A 23,287-nucleotide genomic window follows, 5' to 3' on the forward strand; every position below is an offset into this window, starting at 1 on the left:
GAGTGTCGGAGCATGTAAGGACACTGGTTATACTGGAGCAGACCCATTTTGGCTGTGAAAGAGGCAAGGGACGAGATAGATCCTAATTTTTACATTAGATTATCCTAGTTAAAGTCTCTTTTGCATGCAGGTGGTCTGCCTCTGCCAGGAAAGGCTAGAATTTTTTTTTTTGGCTCGAGTGGGCTTTTGGAATAAGGCGCTCTGATCTGGGCCATCTCCTGATCCCATGTGACAGTTTGTAGCTTTTTAGCCACAGTTTTTGAAATATGTAATTAATTAAGTTCCTGCTTGTTTCTGTACTTTATTATGGGAATGAATGCTGGTAGCTGCTAATTATTTAAAATGCTTATTGTGCAGCTCGATAACACCTAAATGATTAGGTCAAAACCCACGGAGACTGACACGCACAATAAAATGATGAAGAGCCTAGACAAGTACAGGTCTAAAACTCTGTCTCAAAGGAGGCCAAAATAAAGACACTTATTTAGCTATATGCACGATATTCAACGTTGATAAGATGACTGGTAACACTGCAACATGGATTTTGTGTCAAGTAGTCAGTTGTCAGCTTCCATATCTTGGATGTTAAGGGTAAAATTTTGTGCTTAACCAGAAAACTATCTAGTCATTTCGAAGATACTAATGGCCCCTTTTACTCTCATGCTCTTAAGCTAACATTGCTTTAAGGTAGGTAGTATGCTTACCAGGTTTCTTGCTGGACAACCGTGAAAGTTAGGACATAGGATATGGTTTTAATTTTCTCTCCACCAATGACAAGATTTTATTAACTTGGTTCTGTAAATTTTGCAATCAGTGTGGTTGGGTTGGATTAGCAAAATTATTTTCTTACTGGTTTAGTTCAATCCAATGTGCAATAGAAAAAGTCTTTATAGATGGCACCATTACATGTAGAGAGAAAAAAAATCTGATTACTGAGAAGAAAAAAAAAAACCCAAACAAAAAAAAGCCAACCCAAAATATTTGGGCTGTAAGATGTGAAGAACTAGTGTTACACTGTTCTAGTAAGAAAAAAAATGTATTGGAGGTGTTTCTTCTTGTCCAGACAGAAAAGAAACAAACAAAAAAAAACCCTGACTGCTAGAAAGCATACTACAGTTAAGAAAAAGTGAGAAACTGTATGGTATTGACAGAGAGAAATTTGCAATCATTCTATTTATGGATCCAGATTTAGTGGAATTTTAGGGTAAGTGACCTTTCATGGTCCTATGCTTTTTTCATTCGTTCCTTCTTGATTTGATCTTACCCAAGATTTTAAAACCCTGACAATTAGTTTTACTTACTATCAGCTGTGCATTGAGGAACTCTATTAAATGTAGGCCTTACCTTCCATGAGTAAGGGTAGTTGTTTAAAGATGTCCTTAACCAGATGGTAAGAATTGGCAGACAGGGGACATGAAGGCTAGGTTGATTGCAAGAATGTTTCTGACATAATGTTAAGATTAAATTTGTCAACTTATGTCCAGTTGTTCCCTCCTCATTTGTGAAACACCTATACACACCGAGAGCGCACTTCAGTAGGAGATGCCCTGTTCAAATTGGAACTTCTTGTCATCGGATCCCTAAAATTCCTCTTGAAGGCACAAGCATTAACGAAAGCTAAGTAGAGGCTTAAACAGAAGTTGATGGTGTTCTTGGAAAAAAAAATTGAGTTTTAAACTTTGGAAAACTAATCAAGACACGGCTTTCAAATTTGGATGTTAAAAGTTGTGGTTAATCAGTTGCATATCTGGAGGTGCTATTATTCAGCTTGTAAGGAGGTGTAAGCCAAGTTTTTCAAAGAGCTATTGTTGTAGCCCATACATTTTCTCTCAGTGACTCACTTTTCTGTTGTTCCAGAGAGAGACCTTTTTGGAGCAGAACCTTTTGACCCTTTTAGCTGCGGAGCAGGAGATTTCCCTCCAGACATTCAGTCCAAACTAGATGAGATGCAGGTAACTATTGGGTTATCAATTATGCAGTTTTCTATGGCTGCATGAATGTTCTTGAAATACATATCTACAGTATTCTGAAAATGTATTCCAGACTGCACACACAAATACATGGGGGAAAAAAACCCCACCTATTTCTGACTATTCCTTCTGTAAGTATATCTCACGGTCTTTTGAGTTGGAGTTCGAATTTGTCTGCCTGAAGATCCTTACAAATGTTAGCCCATGGTAATAATACAGACACCTGCACTGATTTAGGGTTTATCAGCAATGTAATCAAAACGGATACTGCTGCTCTTGCCTGGGAAGGGACTGAGCAAGCTAAAAAAGAGAGCTGAGGCGAGAGCCCTACAGGTACACTGATGCTGTTACTCTTCAGTTCCAGCAATCACCACCACTCCGCTATACCCTGATCTTCCCTTCAGTGCCATTAGTCTGGTTTTCCATAGCATTGGCATAGGCAAAGTGTGTGCTTAAGGGGCCATGGCAATTTTCTGCTGCCTTTAAAAATATCTGTATTTGACTATGGCACTCTGGGACAATTAAACTACTGAGCATTGATTCAAGAATTCTGAACTGATGTGTTTTTATCAGAAAATGTTTGTTGATTCTGAAACACTCAACAGTATCTGTTCAGTTATTGACCCAATTTTGAAGCAATTCCAGGAGAAAGCCTTCAAGTTTTGGAATAAATCACTCTCTTCATTCAGACTTTCCAAACTGCTAGTTCCTTGCCAGCTTGCTTATCTGTATTTTTTCCGCAGCCTGCCAGCAAAATGGAAGGCTGAAAATACTGGGAACTTCAATTTCTAGGATCCTGGCTCCTCAGCACAAAGCATTCCCAGGGCTTCCAGCCCTCTTATATCTCGAGAGCCCACAAAGTCCAAGAGAGCTAGCTCTCGGGCTCCTTCAGTTCCTCTCTCCTGCCTGGAGAGCAGCAGAAACATTTCAAAATGGCTGAAATAAGATTTAAATACTGTTTAATTTACCTAAGTAAAATTTTTGAATTCCTATTCATTGTGAAATTTCATTTTCCATGTCAGTTTAGGATGGTGCCACTGGCAAACTTCACTCTCTGTGAAGTAAGAAAATGAGATTCCTGCTCACCTGTACTCTGGCCCATATAATTTCAGATAGCACCTAAAAGCCAAAACTGGGGCTTCTTTGCAATTCCGTTAAAAATGCTTGTGTTTTGTGAATGCTATAATGTTATTATCAAGCCCTTTAGCACAACAAAACCAAATCTTTTAGCACCTCACATTGATACCTATCAATGTTTCCATTGCGTATAGCCCATTTTAGGAAAAAGTATACTGTAGTATCTGTGGATACTAGGAAGAATCTTGTGACTGTAGCTAAATGTCACACTCTAAGAGTTCTTAATACAGGTAATATTTTGGCAAAATTTTATATTGTTAGCATATAAGGCTGCAAAGTGTTAACTCACAAAACATCAGTGAATGGAACAGTAGAAACCTTTATCAAAGATTTTTGAAGTCATAAAATGAAAAACTCATATCATTGTTTGTACTCTCTTGACCTAAAAAAGCAGACAACCAACCAATAACAAAACCCCCAAACGTCAGGTCCTTACTATGTCCTATTGCGAAGAATATTGCATTGGTCAGGTATTCCCCCCTGCACATACATATTCTATTTTTTCCAACTTTTTAATCTGCTTTTTAAACTAGTCTTACAATTAGAGTCTAGCATACCAGTCTTGGCGTACCCTGACACTTTCACTGGAAATTAATTTGTGGGTCTTTATGTAGGCACAAAACTTGTTCTCAATTGGATTATACATGAATAAGTGTAAAGCTGACAGGTTATGAAAAAAAAATATTCTTAGGCCAAAGCAAAAGCTATATGCAGTTATTTTACTAGGTGGTTGGTGCAAAATACAGATTGAAACTCGTTTTTCTTAATATCTCTTTTATCTTTTTGTGCTTTCCTGGGTGCCTAGCGTCAGCGATGGTTGGTATATCATATTTTAATAATGGTATTTAAAGCATTTGCAATTAAAGTGTGCATGTGTTCATGTCTGGTGTTTCTATGCATATGTGTGTACATATTTTAAGATTTATATTTTATATATACAACTCAAGTCAGGGGAATTTTAATTTTTAGGGGCCTACAATTTTTAAGGTAGGGACAGCTGATGTTAGTTTTCTTTAGTCTGTCTTATCATCTGCTAATAATAAACCTTCATTTTCATTGCTGTTTGTTTTCCATGTGTACTAGTGAAATCTCCAGTTTTCATCATCGGATTGTCATTAGTGAAATGGTTTAAGCAAAACCTTTGATACATAGATTTTTGTGTTAGTACAATCACATTTGTGAATGTGTTTTTAATTGGAAATAATTATTTAAAAACTTGCAATGAGCAAAAGATAGCGGTGCTAGAAGTCAGCAGCTGTTAGATACACAGCCTATAACAAGGAAGGTGGAACTGACTTACAAAAGGTAAAACCACAGAACGTGTAATGTCCTCTGGGAAATCTAACATTAAGAAACAGGAAAGAAGAATGTAGGCTTCTTTCCTTCTCTGGAATACAAAGTGAAGGAATCTCTTATCACCACATTATGATAGCACAGCCTGAGTTTCAGTAAATACGTATTCCATTAAATATATAAAGGTAAGTTGTTTACTAACACATCTAACAGTTCACAATATAAACTTATTCTGAAGGGGCATTAAATGCAGTTTATCTTACACTCAGAGTGGCAAGCAAGCTGCCTTGGCGCCAGGCAATGACAGCCTCGTTGGAGCAGCTCAGTCCAGGCTCTATCCTATTTCTTGTGTAGAGCTATGTCAGATGCCTCAGCAAACATTCCCCAGTCTGCAGAAAAGCTGTCTCAGCCTATGCGTGCATTGGAAGGTGATGTGTAAGCAAAGTGGGAGAGGAAAGCACAGCACAGCAGAAGAGGCGTTGGATAATAAACTCTTAAGTAGTGGGTGCTTTTCCTTTGCATCTGATATTCTGAACTTAATGAGATCAGATAAAGTTCCCTGACTTCTGGGGGAATGTTTTTATGTTTAAACTTTAGTGAGGACCCAAATTTCACACTTAAGCTCTTTCTATTCCATTTCTCAGTCCAATCTCTGTTGATCTTTTTGGAGAGCTCAAAACTCAAATGTGCTGAGATGTGACTTTTACAGCTCGGCCTCTCTGATGACTATCCAACCTCGCTGGGGCGAGCAGCTCTGGTGCCGGCACTATCAGCAGCAGAGCGCTCTAGCACAGTGCACAGGGGGGTTTCCTGAACTGGGGGAACCTCAGGGGGAGCTGAGATACCTGCTGGGAGCCTGCAGCTTGCGCGGCAGTGGCTGACGAGACCTGGGCAGGGTCAGGAGCAACGGCAGGCAAGCCCCCCACATGTATAAAAGAAACCCTTGGGGAGCACTGGTGACCAGGAGCGCTGTGAGCAGGGTGGGCAGACAGAGTGTGGTGCCTCAGCAAGGGTGTGGCGCGGCAGTTCGCATGGAGGGGCATGCAGGAAGGGCGCTTAAGCTCTACACCCGCCACAACAGACGCAGCTTCCCAGGCAGAGCTCCGGTGGGAACACGCTGCCACCCAGGTGTCAGGCTGCAGGATGTGCCCTACTCTTATACCAGTATTGGACAGCAGCAGTGAGCACACCTGTGGGAGGTGTGCCCAGGTAGAGGAACTCCTCTGCTTAGTGACAGAGCTCCGGGAGGAGGCGAGTAGGCTGAGGAGTACCAGGGAGTGCAAGAGAGAGACAGACTACTGGAATCGCACCCTACCTTCCCCGGGACAGGCCCAACAGGCAGACAGGATGCATAATACGGAGGATTCCCTATCCTCTCTCCACCAGTGACTTAAGGGGTAGGGGGCAATGACAACAAGTTCCTGCCTGGCGCAGCAGGCATGTCTCCTCTGGGACTACCCCACCTTCCCACGTGCCTTTGCATAATAAGTATGAGGCTCTGCAAGTGGAACCAAACAATAATGAGGACGATGGTTCATCTAGCTTGGAGGTGTCACCAAGGTTAAGTCAGCCTACACCCTGCATAAGAACTGCTTCCGTAAAGAATAAAAGATGGGTCATTGTCGTAGCAGACTCCCTTCTGAAGGGAACAGAAGGCCCAATATGCAGACCGGACCACTTCTTAGGGAAGTCTGCTGCCTCCCTTGCGCCCGGGTTAAAGGTGTGAAGAGAAAACTTCCTACCCTGGTACGGCCCTCAGATTGTTATCCATTATTGATTTTTCAGGTAGGCAACAATGAAGTTGCAAATAGAAGTCCGAGGACAATCAAGAGAGACTTCAGGGCCTTGGGACGACTGGTTAAGGGATCAGGAGCACGAGTAATGTTCTCCTCTATCCTTCCAGTTGCAGGGAATGATGAGAGAAGAAACAGGAAAAGCCAGCAGATCAATACCTGGCTCCAAGCCTGGCATCACCGGCAGAATTTTGGGTGTTTTGATCATGGGTTTGTCTACATGACACCAGGCCTGGTGGTGACAGACAGGGTGCACCTGTCTCAAAGGGGGAAAAGGATCTTTGCACAGGAGTTAGCAGGGCTCATTGAAAGAGCTTTAAACCAGATTTGAAGGGGGAAAGGGATAAAACCAGGCTCACTAGAGATAAGCCTGGGGGCGGCATGCCAACATTTGAGGGACGGTATGCTAGCAAGGTCCTTTGGTCTGCTGTCTCAGTGGAGGTAGGGGATGCAGGTCTATGCGGCAGCAAAGACGCAAGGGTTATGGATGTGTTAGAAACCACAGAAGCGCCTGAGAATGGTCATGTAGGACTTAGGGCTTTTCCCCCCTAAAAGGTGGCAGGATCAATAGCCCAACTGAAGTGCATCTACACCAATGCACACAGCATGGGCAACAAACAGGAGGAGCTGGAAGTGATTGTGCAGCAGGAAAACTATGATATAGTTGCCATCACGGAAACATGGTGGGATGACTTGCACAACTGGAGTGCTGCAATGGATGTCTATAAACTCTTCAGAAGGGATAGGCAAGGAAGGAGAGGTGGTGGGGTGGCTCTGTATGTTAGGGAGTGTTTTGATTGTCTAGAGCTTAATGATGATGACGATAGGGTTGAGTGTTTTATAGGTAAGAATCAGGGGGAAGGCCAACAAGGCAGATATCGTGGTGGGAGTCTGTTATAGACCCCCCCCAACCAGGATGAAGAGACAGACGAAATATTCTGTAAACAGCTGGGAGAAGTCTCACAATTGCTAGCCCTTGTTCTCGTGGGGGACTTCAACTTACCAGATGTCTGCTGGAAATACAATACAGCAGAGAGGAAACAGTCTAGGAGGTTCCTGGAGTGTCTGGAAGACAACTTCCTGACACAGCTGGCGAGTGAGCCAACTAGAGAAGGCACCCCACTGGACCTGTTCTTTGTGAACAGAGAAGGACTTGTGGGTGATGTGATGGTTGGAGGCCATCTTGGGCATAGCGATCACAAAATGATAGTTTTCTCTATTCTTGGAGAAGTAAGGAGGCGGGTCAGCAGAACTGCTACCTTGGACTTCCAGAGGGCAGACTTTGGCCTGTTTAGGAGATTGGTGGACAGAGTCCCTTGGGAGGCAGGCCTGAAGGGCAAAGGAGTCCAGAAAGGCTGGACATTCTTCAAGAAGGAAATCTTAAAGGCGCAGGAGCAGGCTGGCCCCATGTGCCAAAAGACAAGCTGGCGGGGAAGACGACCAGCCTGGCTGAACAGAGAGCTTTGGCTGGAACTCAGGAGAAAAAGGAGAGTTTATGACCTTTGGAAGAAGGGGCAGGAAACTCAGGAGGACTACAAGGATGTTGTGAAGTTATGCAGGGAGAAAATTAGAAGGGCCAAAGCCCAACTAGAACTTAATCTGGCTACTGCTGTAAAAGACAATAAAAAATGTTCCTATAAATAGTTTATCAACAAAAGGAGGGCTAAGGAGAATCTCTATTCTTTATTGGATGTGGGGTGAAACATAGTGACAAAGGATGGGGAAAAGGCTGAGGTACTTAATGCCTTCTTTGCCTCAGTCTTTAATAGTAAGACCAGTTGTTCTCCGGGTACCCAGCCCCCTGAGCTGGAAGACAGGGACGGCGAGCACAATGAAGCCCCCATAATCCAAAGGGAAATGGTTAGCGACCTGCTATGCCACTTAGACACACACAAGTCTATGGGGTCAGATGGGATCCACCCAAGGGTACTGAGGGAGCTGGCAGAAGTGCTCACCAAGCCACTTTCAATCCTTTATCAGCAGTCCTGGCTAACTGGAAAGGTCCCAGTTGACTGGAGGTTAGCAAATGTGAAGGCCATCTACAAGAAGGGCCAGAAGGAGGACCCAGGGAACTACAGGCCTGTCAGCCTGACCTCGGTGCCGGGGAAGGTTATGGAGCGGTTCATCTTGAGTGCCATCATGCAGCACGTACAGGACAACCATGTGATCAGGCCCAGTCAGCATGGGTTTATGAAAGGCAGGTCCTGCTTGCCTAGCCTGATCCCCTCCATGACAAGGTGATCCGCCTAGTGGATGAGGGAAAGGCTGTGGATGTGGTCTACCTAGACTTTAGTAAAGCCTTTGACACCATTTCCCACAGCATTCTCCTGGAGAAACTGGCTGCTCGTGGCTTGGATGGGCGTACTCTTCGCTGGGTAAAAAAACGGCTGGATGGTTGGGCCCAAAGAGTTGTGGTGAATGGAGTTAAATCCAGTTGGCGGCCAGTCACGAGCGGTGTTCCCCAGGGCTCAGTATTGGGGCCAGTTCTGTTTAATATCTTTATCAGTGATCTGGATGAGGGGATCAAGTGCACCCTCAGTAAGTTTGCAGACAGCACCAAGTTGGGCGGGAGCATTGATCTGCTCGAGGGTAGGAAGGCTCTACAGAGGGATCTGGACAGGCTGGATCGGTGGGCCGAGGCCAACTGTATGAGGTTCAACAAGGCCAAGTGCCGGGTCCTGCACTTGGGCCACAACAACCCCATGCAGCGCTACAGGCTTGGGGAAGAGTGGCTGGAAAGCTGCCTGGCGGAAAAGGACCTGGGAGTGTTGGTTGACAGCCGGCTGAACATGAGCCGGCAGTGTGCCCAGGTGGCCAAGAAGGCCAATAGCATCCTGGCCTGTATCAGAACTAGTGTGGCCAGCAGGAGTAGGGAAGTGATCGTGCCCCTGTACTCGGCCCTGGTGAGGCCGCACCTCGAATGCTGTGTTCAGTTTTGGGCCCCTCCCTACAAGAAGGACGTCGAGGTGCTGGAGCGTGTGCAGAGAAGGGCAACGAAGCTGGTGAAGGGTCTGGAGAACAAGTCTTATGAGGAGTGGCTGAGGGAACCGGGGCTGTTTAGCCTGGAGAAAAGGAGGCTGAGGGGAGACCTCATCGCTCTCTACAACTACCTGAAAGGAGGTTGTAGCGAGGTGGGGGTTGGTCTCTTCTCCCAAGTAACTAGTGATAGGATGAGAGGAAATGGCCTCAAGCTGCACCAGGGGAGGTTTAGATTGGATACTAGGAAGAGCGTCTTCAGTGAAAGAGTGGTTAAACATTGGAACAGGCTGCCCAGGGAAGTGGTTGAGTCCCCATCCCTGGAAGTATTTAAAAGATATGTAGATGAGGCTCTTAGGGACATGGTTTAGTGGTGGACTTGGCAGTGCTAGGTTAACGGTTGGACTCAATGATCTTAAAGGTCTTTTCCAGCCTAAACGATTCTATGATTCCTGTTTTCCCCCCACCCTTATGCTGAAACATCTTTTCATCCTCTATTTTGACTGTATCCAGACATTAATAAAATGAATCTATTTTCTCAGAAATCTTGCAGTGAGGGGAAGTTTCCCTGGATCATGAATCATACCAGCAACAGCTGCTATAATTTATTAAAATCTCAAGGTAGTTAGTATCATAAAGCTTCCAGGAGCTGCAAGCCGTTCTCCCTGCATGGCCTGAAGCAGTCAGTAGGCTTGACATCTTTCCATCTGAAATAAGTTATGCCCAGCCCTCTAAATTATCTTCTCAGAGACGTGTAATTTTATCATTGGTTCATTGGGTTTGTGCTGACTTAAGCTCATTGAGTGAAGTCACTGTGAAGTGATAATTGAGTTAACCTCAGAGTTAAGGTTGACTTTGGCAAATTTATCTTCTGATAAAATGGAAGTTCTTTGTCTTTTGCTGTTTACTGTTTTTAACTGGAATAGCTCACATCTTATTATCGTAGACAGAAAAAAGTGGGAGTTTTGGAAAAGGGGTTGTTTTCAAGTTACTTTTTTCTAGTGAAAATAAGCTTTGCTTCTTTCTTTAAGAGACCAATCATATATGTTAGTGCAATACCATCATTTTTCTGGGTAACTATGATGTTCAGTCATTGAGTTAAATCACCTTGGAAGTAAGAAAGTTACTTGACACTGTCATCATGGGGATATGAACACAGAAGCAAGGTACAATATAGATGCACACATTATATCCCTTTCTGTTCCCACTCATGTCCAGTATCAGAGGATGACTTTATTCTGCATTCCCTGAAAATCAGAAGATTTGAGAGATTTTCTGACCAAATGAGGAGTTATTGTTTCCTGAACCTTTAAAGTACAGGAAGCCATGGTACACGTTTTTTAATGAACAGGCAGTGTGTTATGCTAAGAACACATGTTATTAGAAGCTGAAATGTCTGAATTTCACAAGGCAAAATATTTTAAATGCTGTGTATTAAAGTTAATGATGCATTTTTATATATACAGTATGTAATGTGTACCCAATGCTGACTATATATGTAATTTCTAAAGAAAAAATATTCTGCCTAACACATTAATCGAGTTTATTAGAAAAAGATAAAAACAAATCATAATTTATAATCTGCTCAGTCATTCCAACTGACATCATTATTATTGCAGCTGTGAATGCTGGGTTTTGGAGTGGAGAGTTGAGAGTGGGCATATGCTGTATGATGGATACTATAATAATCGTAGAGCAGCTTCAAGTAGGAGCCATAAGACTTGAGAGACGTATGCAGTTCGGATGTGTGTATGAGCTGTATTCCTGAAAGCGGACGTAAAGCTGTAACTGTTCTGCACTGCTGTGAGAACTACAGTATAGGATACTTACTCTGTGGTCTGCACTAATCACAGTTCAACTGTGTCAGGACATAAAGGAGAATCTTTTCTTGAAAACTTGTCTTCTCACAGCTTGGTTGACCACAGTTGATTGGAAATTTTTCTTTTTTTTTATATCATATATTTGCCAAAGTATAGTTTTGGAGATTCCAAAAATTGTTTAAGAATTGGGAGTTAATTTGCAAAACTTGTGTGATTAGAAATGGAGATGGCTGTGGGAGATCTGAAGCCTGTGCTTTCCTGATCTTTAGGAATTTGATTGCAATCACTTTGCCAAAGAATCTGCTGGGCTAGGATGTTCTGATTTTTTTTCCCTTTTGAGGGCCGCATTTAATTTAATGGGAATATTGGTCAAGACAATACAGCTTTCTTTGGTTTATACTCCTATGCACTTCTTGTCCTCCACTTAAATATTCATGAAGAATAAATCTGGATTTGACATTCTTTTAAAGTCTGAAAAATGCCCAGGTGGTTATCTAGATTGCCTTGATGTCCTCTTTATGGGTTTTTTTGACCCTGTGGTTGCCATGAAAGTTTGAGCCTACTAGTAACTGTAGCATCTGACATTGAAATATCACGTTTCTGTTATAGACAGCTATGTGCATAATTCATTTTTAAGCATGCATGTGTTAACACTGCAGTTCCTGGCACTGTAGTAGCAGATTTTACTTCCTTACCAATTCTGCCTGTAATAGAAGCTGGGTTTTCAAGTATGTGGCTGATAACAGCACCTGACAACTGCATCACTATTTTCTTTTAGAACAGAATATAGTTCACTATGGTAATAAAAGGTAAAAGGCTTTTTAATAATTATGATATATATAGTGCAGCAATCTCTTAATGGATTAACATTGATCACATTGCAAATATGTGAAAATGTGATTGTTTTAAATGCAAAATATCACAGCTTAAAAGATGAGGAGGACTAAACAGTGGGGGGAAAGTGGTCTGGAGTGAAATTGCAGAAGGAAAGGTCAAGGAGACCGCTGTTCTTCGGGAAAGTAGAAATAGTTCAAAGTCCAGTCATAGCAAACACAAGTTAAGTGATAAGTGACAAAATATCAGTTTGTATGGAATAAAACAAAAATAAAAAAACCCCACATGATCAACATAGGAGCAGTGAGATGTGTGTGCTTCCAAAATGCATAATTTGATTTGCTCTTAGCTAGCCAGAAAAAGGGCATTGGAAGTGCAGCTATGTAAGACACCAACAAACAGTGCTTAAATGTTTAGAAGAAAGATAAGAGCATGCAGGACATGCATGGGGTGCGTGTTCAGTCATAGGGCTGGTACAGCTCTGAAAGGGCTCTCTGGATTCCTAAGGATGAAGTTGGTTGTCCTTGTTAAACCAGTTGCCGTAGCTTTTCTACTATTGCAGCTGTATCAAGCATCCTCAGGTTGAAGCACAAACTACCCCTTTTACAACCTCAAAATTGGAAGCAGCCTTTAAATACTTTCAAAGATTAGCGTTTCAGACACACCATAACTGTGGACTTGACAATTTAACAGGCTAGACTGTAAGGCTATTTCTCTGAATTCTCCTTCTGTGTAAACAGTCCTCCTTTGACTGCAGTTACATCAATTAATAGTATCCTTTGGGTAAATGAACAATGTCTGTTTATAACAGGATGTGTTTGACTTGGAACTTCAGATACTGTTTGCTTGAAGTATCTTTTGAATGCTTTTCCTGTTAGCTCTTTGAAAAATGCGGGGGGGGGGGGGGCGGTGTCAAATACAGCAGTGAGCTTTGGCAGCACCATGTCACCCAGGTAGAGCAAACTGGGTAGCACAGTTGGAGAACGTTTACGTCACAGTACTGCTACTGGCTCATCATCTCATAGTATAAATCTGCCTTCAGGAAAATTCAAATTTTACTTGGAAAATCGCGGATCATTTAGTAACCATTGCCAGGAAGTTTATTCTGTTTCTCAGCATTACTCTTCTGATGGCAGTAGCTGGTGGAGTTATTAAATATTCATACGCTTTTAAAATTCTAGCCTGTGGTTTAAATGTGTTTGAAATTAAGCTGGTTTGACTTGGGATTTATTTTTTAAAACCAAAAGGTATGCTCTTGAGGTACTGCTGTGCATTATGAGAAAAGGCTTGAGTATATGCCTAATCCCAATACAGATTGCTTTACAAAAAGATTTATTTTGTTTATGAGTTGTTTGCTTCATGAAAGCACTGATTATTGATTTTGTAGCATACAATCAGCATTCGCTAAGTGAACTGTATGTTAAGACAACACTGAACTGAACATTGCGACAGCTGTCACTGGAGCTGATGTTCTCATGGCATTTCTATTCAGAGCCCTTGTTTCCAATTGTTTGTAGCTTTACAGTACTTTCACCTAACAGAGTGAAATTTTCTCGACTCAAAGGTGACTTTTCTCTTGAAGGTCAAGCCACGATTATTCAGCTTCTTTTAAAGCAAAAAGAGAAATGAAAACAAGAGCACTTGCCCTGTATTAAAAGTGCTGTTGTTATTTTAGAACTGGTGCAAGCTAAGTACATTTTTTTTTTTTAAAGTAAGCACAGGTACTTGTAGAATGAATTTCTTTTCAATAGAGGAGGCTTATAACCATTTTTGTGTTCCTACTAATCAAACTAATATGAGTAAAAAGAGGAATTTTGATCTGAACATTTTAAGAATTTCTGGTATTAGTAACAATGTCTGTAACTTATCTGACTCATTAAGGTGTAAATATAATAAACTTTTGGCTCATATAGCGCTAATCTTTCTAATCTATAGCCCTATAAATCATGTTGAATTCTACTCAGGAACAACATGGTGCATATCAAGTTTGTTTGTTTTTTCTATATGTATTCAATATTTTTATTCTATAATATTGTCTTCATTTGACATACATACAGTATTTCTTTTGTTATACCAGAGATGCATCCTTTTATAAGTTAACCACTAAGATTTATTAAAAATCAGCTGACCAAATAATGTAAATGTCTGTGAACTCACTCTGAAGTATCCTTATGGTTTATCTGCCTAAAGATAAGCTCAAATTTAGATGTTTTTAGAAAGAGAGCTTAATCCTCCAGAAACTGCTTTCCTTTTTATTAACTTTGTCTTGTTTCATTGCAGGAGGGGTTCAAAATGGGATTAACTCTTGAAGGCACAGTATTTTGTCTTGACCCACTAGACAGCAGGTGCTGATGCCAAGAAACTAAATGTGAAATTCCTACACAGTGGGGTTTTTTTAATTCTGAACATGTATTCACAGATACTATCCATGTGCCAAAAATTGCTTTTTTCAACATGTAAACTCTTGTGATGTTTGCTTCTGTAAAAATCCAACTTAGTTCCAGTCTTTCCCTGTACAAATGTAAAAAGTTGTACTTGTTTATGAAATATGAATTAAATTACACTGTTGTGTTTCTTTCTCTCACACTTTGGCCCGAGTTTACTACGCTTTACGACTATTAGCCTGAGTAGTTCTTCAGAAAGCTCACACGTATCTCTCTCTTTGCAGATGTGCAAGCATGATTTTTACATAATACTTCACTTGGCAGCATTTTGAAATTAAGTTTTTAAGCCATTATTTAATATTCAAGCAGTAAAATGGTTAATATCTAGTACAAAAAATTCTGCAGTGAAAAAGCAGAAAATACTAACCATTAATATAAGCTTAAAAGGTAAATCTGGGTACCATGTAATTGATTTCTATTACTGTGTATGGTTACTATGCTGTATATACGTTGTTATTAGTTTATAAAATCCAGAAGAGTTTTAGGTCCTTAATTCATGTTTTAGAAACTAACAAATTGTTAGTATGCTAATCAGTGTTTAATGAGCATAGAACAACTGCTACATTGCAGAATGGACAAAGTAACTGCCCTTTGTTTTGATATTTTATAGCTGAACAGTAAAGTATGTAATTTGGAATTCACTACATGATAACCATAACTTAAAAAGAAGATTATGGTGTTGCATTTACTTAGGAATTTACATAATTTTGTGTATTAGCAGGCACTCTGTGTTTACTGGGCTCAATTCTGTAAGTTACTTTCAACATCTGAGTGTTTACAGTCAGGCTCTTTTTCACTGTCTGCTTTAATGTTATATGTCTCACTATAATTTTGAGGCTTGCTGCGAGAATTCAATGTAAGTAAGTCCTTCATACCCACTGGTGGTTCATGTTACAGAAGTAACTGGACACCAAAATTTTCAGCTGCTAGTGAGTTGAATGCTGACCTGTCTATGCATATTCTTCATTAATCTTTAGCATAAGCAATAAAATACCATCTTAAACCTATCTCAGAAAATTATTATCATTAGTGTTTTGATGCCCAAACTCCACATTAGTTCAATTCAAAAACTTTAAAAACTCTCATATTTTCCCCTCAAAACATACAGGTGTGGGGAAAAAAAAAATAAGATTTTTTTTTTATATATTTTCTTTCCTTTTTCATGAGTTTTTTTTGTGATACTTACGGTTTTGTCCTTGTATATCTTTATGCCTTGTTCAACAAAGTACTTCTGCACATACGTTTGAAGTCCACTGAAATGAATGGGATTATTCCTTTGCTGAGTTTGACATACGCTCAGGTACCTTGCTGAATGGGGGCCTTAATGTCCTACATTACATTAGTCTTCCTCTCTCTTTGTTCAACATTCATATAGAGTATTATATATAAATATATATATATAAAAAAATATATAAAATCACTAACAAATAGAATAGTATATGTTTCATAAAGAAAAGTCTTTATAATTTTGTTTGTCATATAGTATTTTGGAATTTGTATAATGAGGATGTTTAGTAGCCATAGCAATGGCCTTTTTTAACAAATAGAATTTGTATTTTTATTGTACTTTAAAAAGCTTTACATAATAAGCATCTATTTAGTGGTCATTTATTATCAATGGTAACACTAAGATAATATTTGCACATTTTAAGAAACCTTTTTCTTTACTGATTTTTATGATAGTTGACTGCAAATGGCAGGGTTAAATATTACATACCTGGTCAATCCATACAGAAATACTTAAATCAACACAACAGTGCATTTTTAATGAAAAGGTTATGTGATCCAATTGGAAACTGTATTTCTATGTAATCTTAAATGTCTGTTTAATTTTGCCTAAAATAAATTTTTTAAATAAATTGCATCCTAGAACACAGTGTTCATTCAGTAAAATGCCCAGTGGAAGGGAGGGTGGGGAGGTGCTTAAATGTTGGGCAGGACCTGCCACAAAGAATGGTTTAGTGCTGAAATGTGTCAAAGTCACCTTATAGGCTGGAAAGAATCTGATCTCAGCCAGTGTAAAGTAACTCCAATGTTTGACCTTTATTGTTGAGTTTGGTCTAATCTGTAATCAGCAGAGAAAAATCTTGTTCTGCGTGCAGCTACCTAATACTAGTAATTAAGCAGTAACTTGCTCCACAGTGCTTCATGGATTTAATGGACTCTTTTTTTTTTTTTTTTTATTGCCCCCTTTTTTTTTTATACTTAGCTGCTCAACATACTTAGCTACTAAATGACCCTAATGGTTATTTAAGGAGTAAAGCATGTACTTGAAGTCTTTCTGAATCCTAGAAAGCAACCTCTGTAAACCAGGTGTGTTAATGGGACAGGCTGCAGCATACGGTGTTGATGCTTTTGAGAAAAGAAAACTAGTCTTAAATCACCTGGTAATTACTTCCATTGCAAAATTTCTCTTCACGCTAATACCCAAAACCCATCCAACCTCTGCCATTTGTGGAAATGGGGCTTGGACAGTTTATGGGAATGGACACTGTCAGGGCTAGCAAGTAAGGGGTATGTCTAATCTCCTGTCAGTTATAAACATGAGCTGTTCTCCTTTCCCAGAACCTGTCTCCAGGTTCCCACTAGTATCAGTGTTCTTCTGCAGATAGTGCAATAACATCATCTGCTAAATCTTCAGACTATTACTTTAAATATATATATTTGAGAGCTGTACAAGGCGTCTAGGTGATTGCTCTTGCTCTGTTTAGAGTGAACGGGAGTGCTCCCGTTGCTCAGAACAGAATTTTGTCTGTGGAAGCTGTCTTGTTACAAATTCCTACTATCTCAATTATCTATTAAAAGCATAGTCTCTAAACTTTCTAAGAAAAATTAAAAGAAAACCAAACCAAAACAAAAGCCAAAACCCAAAGCTTGATAGCTGGTTTGGACTGAGAATGTGAAGTGGTCCTGCTAATTGCGTGACCTTAGGCATTTCACTTCACAGAAGCCTCCTGTTTTCAAGTCTGTAAAAAGGGAGTAACATCATCTACTAGATTAGAGATACGGTGCTAAATGAGTCGTGAACAAGATATTTTTTGGACTTGTAAAATTGCCCTCAAACAAAAAATACCAGTGCAACTGGGTGCTACCAGATTTGTCCACACTTTTTTTTTTTCCCTTTTGGATATCTTTTCTTCTTAAACTTCTTTAAAGTGTGATCACACTGCTGATCATGCTATCTGTGACTGTATCACTTCGTGGACGTGTAATACTAGCTTTTGGTTCTGCTTGTCAGCTGCCCAGCTACTGCACTGGCATGTCATACCAAGCTATATTAACACATAAAGCAAGATTCCTCACTTTCTGTTCCTTTTTTTTTGTATGATACGGACTATTTTTCTCTTCCTACCTGCTTATTACACTATACCTGAGTAACTGAGGTGCTTAGGTTAGAATTCTTCTTAAGTCAAATAAGCTGATACATGGTCAGTTTGTGTTTTCTCTTTTTAACCTTTGCTAAACTACTGAGCATCATTGCGGATGTTCTTGGCTTAACCCATTGTCTTTACTTCAGATGGGTTTGTAAGTGGCTGTCTTTTGTCCTTCCATGTGACAGATGTGATTTGCGTTAAACTTATAATTTATCAAATCGTTCAAATTGGCAAAGATCAAATCCTTCATGTGGCAAAAGGAATTGCATTTCATTTTGGCCTCACTTATGGAAAGGAAGAAAGGAAAAAGAAAATTCTCACACTTGCAGAAGTAAGCGTGGTTGTGTAATCCCAGAGGTGATTGAACATGCCAAGGAATGGAGCTGGCTCTGAGACTTCATTATGATGATTATTTTTCAATTTGTGGAACTAAGCACAGACTCATTCTCACCAAGCAATTCTGCTTCACAAAAAGAGTCTCTTCTGCAAAGGAAGAAAGTGTCACTGCCTGAGAAATCTCTAGTTAAACATCCAGAGCTCCTGTTTTCATTATATCCCATCAGTCACTAGAGATCGTCACCCTTTGGACACCCTCTTAAGACAAGAAATGTGTTAATAATTGCAGGCAAGCTCTCAACTTTCTTAATTTGACACTTTGGGGTTTTGTTACTGCTTTTAAAATTAGAGGATGCAGAAGTCACTTTAAAAAACCCTAAAAAATCTCAATAACTGGCCATATGTTTTAAAATGCAACCAAAAGTGCCTGCTAGTAGGTGTTCTGTAAGCTTCAGCTAAAAGACAGCAAGTAAGCTTTAGTACCTAATTAGCCTGCATTTTTCCCCCCTTTTAAGACATATTCTTAATGAGAGATTGAGTCGTAAGTTGCATTGTCAGCTGGTGAAAAGTACATAGCAGTTCTCATCAACAAAATAGAGAACAAGATTTCGAATATATCATTTTCTTCAGTTATTTCAGAATGGTAGGCAACATTTCGTCGAAACGAAAGTCTGACATTTCTAATATATGCAGCCTTCTTGAGACGCTTCAACATTCAGCGAGTGTCAGTGCATAGATTAAAAAAAAATCTGCACATTTATTTATTCATCAGACCAAAACTCTTCCTGGAACTACGACACTCTTTCAGTGGATTTCATGGGCTGCATACATAATATTTGTGCGTGATGGGGTAAAGGTTTCTGAACTTATGAATATGCAATTTACTCTTTGTGTTTAAGAAATTTCCTGAGAGTCTAATTTATATATAGTTTGTGATGAAAAAACCCTGCAACCAAAATCAGTATATTTGAGCTTTTGGCCTCTCTTTATTATTTTTTTCCCCACGTTTTCCACTATTTATTTCAGCAAAGCTTATGCCTTGCAATAAAGGTTAAGAAGGAGGAGAAATAGATTAGGAAGGAAGTACAGAAGAAAATTAAAGGGGAAAAAATATAATTTTGTGCCAACATCACACAACTAAGTAACATTGCATTTTTTTGTGAAACTTAACAGAGTTGATAACTTTTCTCGTTCTGCCCCATCACTTTTTATGCCTATCTCAGGACTGCGCGAGGGCTGCCAAGAAGCAGATTTGCCATATTTGCTGTCCACAAGAATTGCTATTGGAGCTATTTGAGCTAGCCAGAAACAAGGAATGTTTTTCCTACCCCCTGTAGCCTCATTACACAGAGTAGGTAACTCACAGTGAGCCTCTTCCAAGATGCCTGCTTGCCACAAGCTCCAGTTTCCATCCATTTATCCTAATTTCTAGTAGTTTGTACCATATTAAAGACCTAGCTAAGTTGTTTATCTGATGAAGGCTTCCAGAAGGAGAGTCTTCTGTACTAAACTATTACAAAAGTGCTTTAGTTAATTGTCCTTATTCCCATATTGATTGGAAAGCGTGATAAAAAGAATAATCATCCATATTTTCTAAATACCTATTAATAAATTGTTTATATAACTTAATCTCCTTATGATAAGAGCTTTCCCAAAACAGGAGTCTTGGAATAGACCCTTAAGAATTTTCATCAATTCCGTTTCCTTTGCAGCTTCATCCTACACACAAGCTTTTCTGACTAAAAAGCAGCTCAGAAAATCTATTCAACTGAGCATTTGTAAAAGCTACTTGGGGCTCTACCATGTGTGGCAATTAAATTGTTGCAAGTTTTATTTCTTATGTGATTGTATTCTGTAAACATTTTACTGAGTAAAAACAAGATGCTTTCTGAAGCTTCTGCACAAAAATTAGAATTGGAATATTTTGAGCATGTTTCACTGAAAATAACTAAATGAGTTCTCTAGAAATCTGTACTGGTTCACTTTTGAAAACTATTGTGCATTTTAAATATTTTGGTGTTCTTGTGTTTTTTAAAGGAACTTCATTGTTTTCAAATAAAGTGATCCTTGACACTGTGGAAAGACTCTGAGAGAATACTTACCTTGTGTGCTGTGGTGGGATAAGGTTCTAATGAAGATATGGTTCTTGGGGAAAAAAACCCAACAACAAAACCTATTTGAAGGGCCTTGATAGACTGTAAAAATCTGGAGTATTTTCATGCTCATTATTAATTTTTAGGGTATGTTAGAACAATATTATCATTCACATACATACTTTGCTACTGTTTTTGTAGTGGAAGAGAGCTACTATAATGGCAGATTAAAATCACCTACAGTTTGAACAATGCAGGAATGGGTTCCCCATGTTTTTACAACCTTATACGTGTTAGAATACTATGAGGAAGCCAGAATAGATCTGAGACACTTCAACCCTGTAAAATAATGACATCATCACGTGTAATTTGTGACACATAAACCTGGCATGCAAAATGGGCAGCAACATTTGGAAAGAAAAATAAGAGCGTTTTCGAGATAAGTGAGAGTCAATGAGAAATTTTACGTGAGAATGAAAATGTTATATGGGATTACTTGTCTGACTGGACTTAGCCATGCTCTGTTCCCAAGTGAAGCAATATTTATGTAGTTTTAACTGCTGACCAGACATACTGCTTCTGAGAAGCAAAAAACTAAATAATTAAAATGCCTGGTGCTGTTTCCAGATTATCAATAGAAGTGTGTAATGATCAAAAGTTTTAATCTTGACTTTCCAAGTTGTGTGTATGTTTTCTCATCCTCAAGGTTGTGAGTCTATACTAAAATTTCTCCTTCAGGGTGTTTAAGGATTGTTAGCATTCACTGTGTGTATTTGGATAGTACCTTTAGATTGCCATAATATTTAATATACATTGTAAAAAGATTAGACAAGGCTGTGATCTGTGTCAACACAATTGGATGCTGTCATAACATCGCAATGGATTGATGTATGAAACTGACGTAATATCATGTCATAGAAGGTTCCGTTATTTAATTGTCCTTTAAAAAGTAGGTATTTTAAAAGAACCGAGTGTTATTTAGAAGTCAGAAATATGTGACTAGAGACCTAAGTAAACAAGATAAATTGCCTCTTGGCACTATACTAAATAAATCGGTAAGGCCACCAAAGCCGCATGAGTCATATAGCCATAATGAATTTACTTGAAACTTAGGAAAACAGGGATTTGTTTTCACAGGACCACAGATCCAGTCTCTCACAGACCTCCATGGTTAAAAAGTTGAATGTCAAAGGGAAAAAAAATCCTACACAATACTTTAAACAATATTTTACTCTGATCCAGTGTATTGCTCTAGATAAGTTTACATCAAGGTTGAACTAGAAATGTGATCATCACAAGCAGTAATGCAGACTGCATATTGAGACAGCGCAACCATTTAGAAATAATAGCATTACTTGTAAAAGGCATTCTCCGCTGAAAAATTGTAAGAGAAGATGAACTCTATTATGGCTTTAGCAGTCTTATTTTAAAGTATTCATGGAGGGGTCATCCTGATTCTTGGTGTGTTCATAAGCAAACTTTATGGTCGCAAAGGATACTGGGAAGCAATGAGAAAGGCAGTGTAAAATGAGAAAGCTCATGTGAGATTATCAACGGGAAAACCTGAGTTTGCATGACAACACAGACCGCAGGAAACACTCGCGTGATGTTTAACTGATCTGAAAAGATAAATTTTTGAGCATCTGTGAACTTGTAACTGATTCAGAAAATGCTACTGAGCAATATCTATCAAGCATCTAAATACTACTGTATCACTGCGTTATTGATAGGTTTCATTTTTCAGAAAAACGTGTAGACAAACTGTTTACAGTATCTAAAGTGACATTTCCTTATTGGACTATTCGCATTAGAACTGGAAAGCCGATACCTATTGTTGTACACATGGCATTGTGTGGTATGCAGACAGTAATGCGCAAACGAGTATGCTGACTGCTTTTCCTACAGAGACTGATGCTTCAAAATGTAGCTCTGGAGTCAGGAGGGGAGTTCGGGGCTGTTAAACGGGGAGGTGCTTCATACACTACAATTTCTGGACAAGAATACAACTTGCCAGAGCTGACAGGGTTTGTAGAAATGTCAAATCGATCTCCATCAGGATTTCAAGCACAATGCAAGTAAGTGCAGACAGATGTCGAAGGCATTCCAGACGCTGGCCCCTCTCTCGGCTGTTATAAAGCAGAGAACATTTAAAACTTTCTTTTTCTCAGCCCAAGAGTAAACACATGGGAAAAGGTACCTTCAGATACATTCCGGCAGGATTTAGATTAAATAGGAACACATTCTGACTCCCCATATTTAATTAAAAAACAAAAAGAAAGAGAGAGGGGGTTTAATGGTAAATATAAAAAATGCATTACCCCTATGTTTTTTAAATGCAAGCTTTGAAACTTGGAGTACTTATTTGTACATAGAGCATTCTAGCTTCTGTTTGCTTGAATAGTGCTTATTTTTACTATAATTGCATAGATTTTATGAATTCATTTTTATTTTTTCAAAATTTTAATTTTCCTAGAGAACCTTCTGGAAAAGTGTAAAGTATGCTAGCTGTGTATATTTCAATATTCAGGCATTTCTGCCTAGAAATAACAGCAAGTCACCTTTCTTTCTTAAAACCTAAAATCCACTCTTCTTCCTAGGAATCGCAAATTGTATGTTGATGTTTCTAAGGGTAAGCAAGCCTACCAAGGAAAGTTGGAAAAAATATTGTGGTTGGCCCCGAGAAGCGTGCTGTCTTCCAGGAATGATGAATTAGTTTGTAATCTACAGCTCCGTGTCTCCTTATGGTTGTGCTTTTTTCCCCACCTTATGCAACAGCATCACATGGCTGGAGCATTGGCTGAAAATGATCCAGCGTTACACGCTTGGGAAGTAGCACTTGTGGCTGCTTTCCAGGAGAACGCTATTTTAAGCACGAGCTAATGGGGAGTTTGTACCTATTTAGGTGCGAGCATACAGGGGAGTTCTGTGTGTACTGAGACCTGCCGAAAGGCAGGGACAATTCAAGGTTTTTGAAGTTTTGCAGACTGCTTGAAGAGCCCTGCTCCGCTTTTTCTGACCCAAGATACCAGAAGCAGTAACTTCCAGTGCCGAGACCACCTGTGCAGGTTGACTACAGCTGCGTTTCCAGTGGGGAGGCTGGGACAGGACAGTAAAAACTGGCAGATGGTGTTACTGCAAACCCACAACTTGATGCAGCCACCTCTGAAACTATTTGTATAGTATGTTTTGAATTCTGCACAATATGTTACGATCTCTT

The 23,287-nt window shown here is 39.6% G+C and overlaps 1 protein-coding gene across 8 annotated transcripts in view; it reads left to right on the forward strand.

Moving 5' to 3' along the window:
- Positions 1 to 15,274, forward strand: part of GULP1 (GULP PTB domain containing engulfment adaptor 1) — a 169,337-nt gene extending 154,063 nt beyond the window's left edge. For all 8 annotated transcript variants that reach the window (XM_076342186.1, XM_076342184.1, XM_076342192.1 and 5 more), the window contains 2 exons: positions 1,858 to 1,952; positions 14,104 to 15,274. In XM_076342186.1, the coding sequence (XP_076198301.1) occupies positions 1,858 to 1,952; positions 14,104 to 14,175 (167 nt within the window). In that variant the 3' untranslated portion in view covers positions 14,176 to 15,274. The remainder of the gene's footprint in view (positions 1 to 1,857; positions 1,953 to 14,103) is intronic.
- The last annotated feature ends 8,013 nt before the right edge of the window (positions 15,275 to 23,287 follow it).

The sequence above is a fragment of the Aptenodytes patagonicus genome, chromosome 6 (genome assembly GCF_965638725.1).
Source record: "Aptenodytes patagonicus chromosome 6, bAptPat1.pri.cur, whole genome shotgun sequence".
Classification (NCBI taxonomy): domain Eukaryota; kingdom Metazoa; phylum Chordata; class Aves; order Sphenisciformes; family Spheniscidae; genus Aptenodytes; species Aptenodytes patagonicus.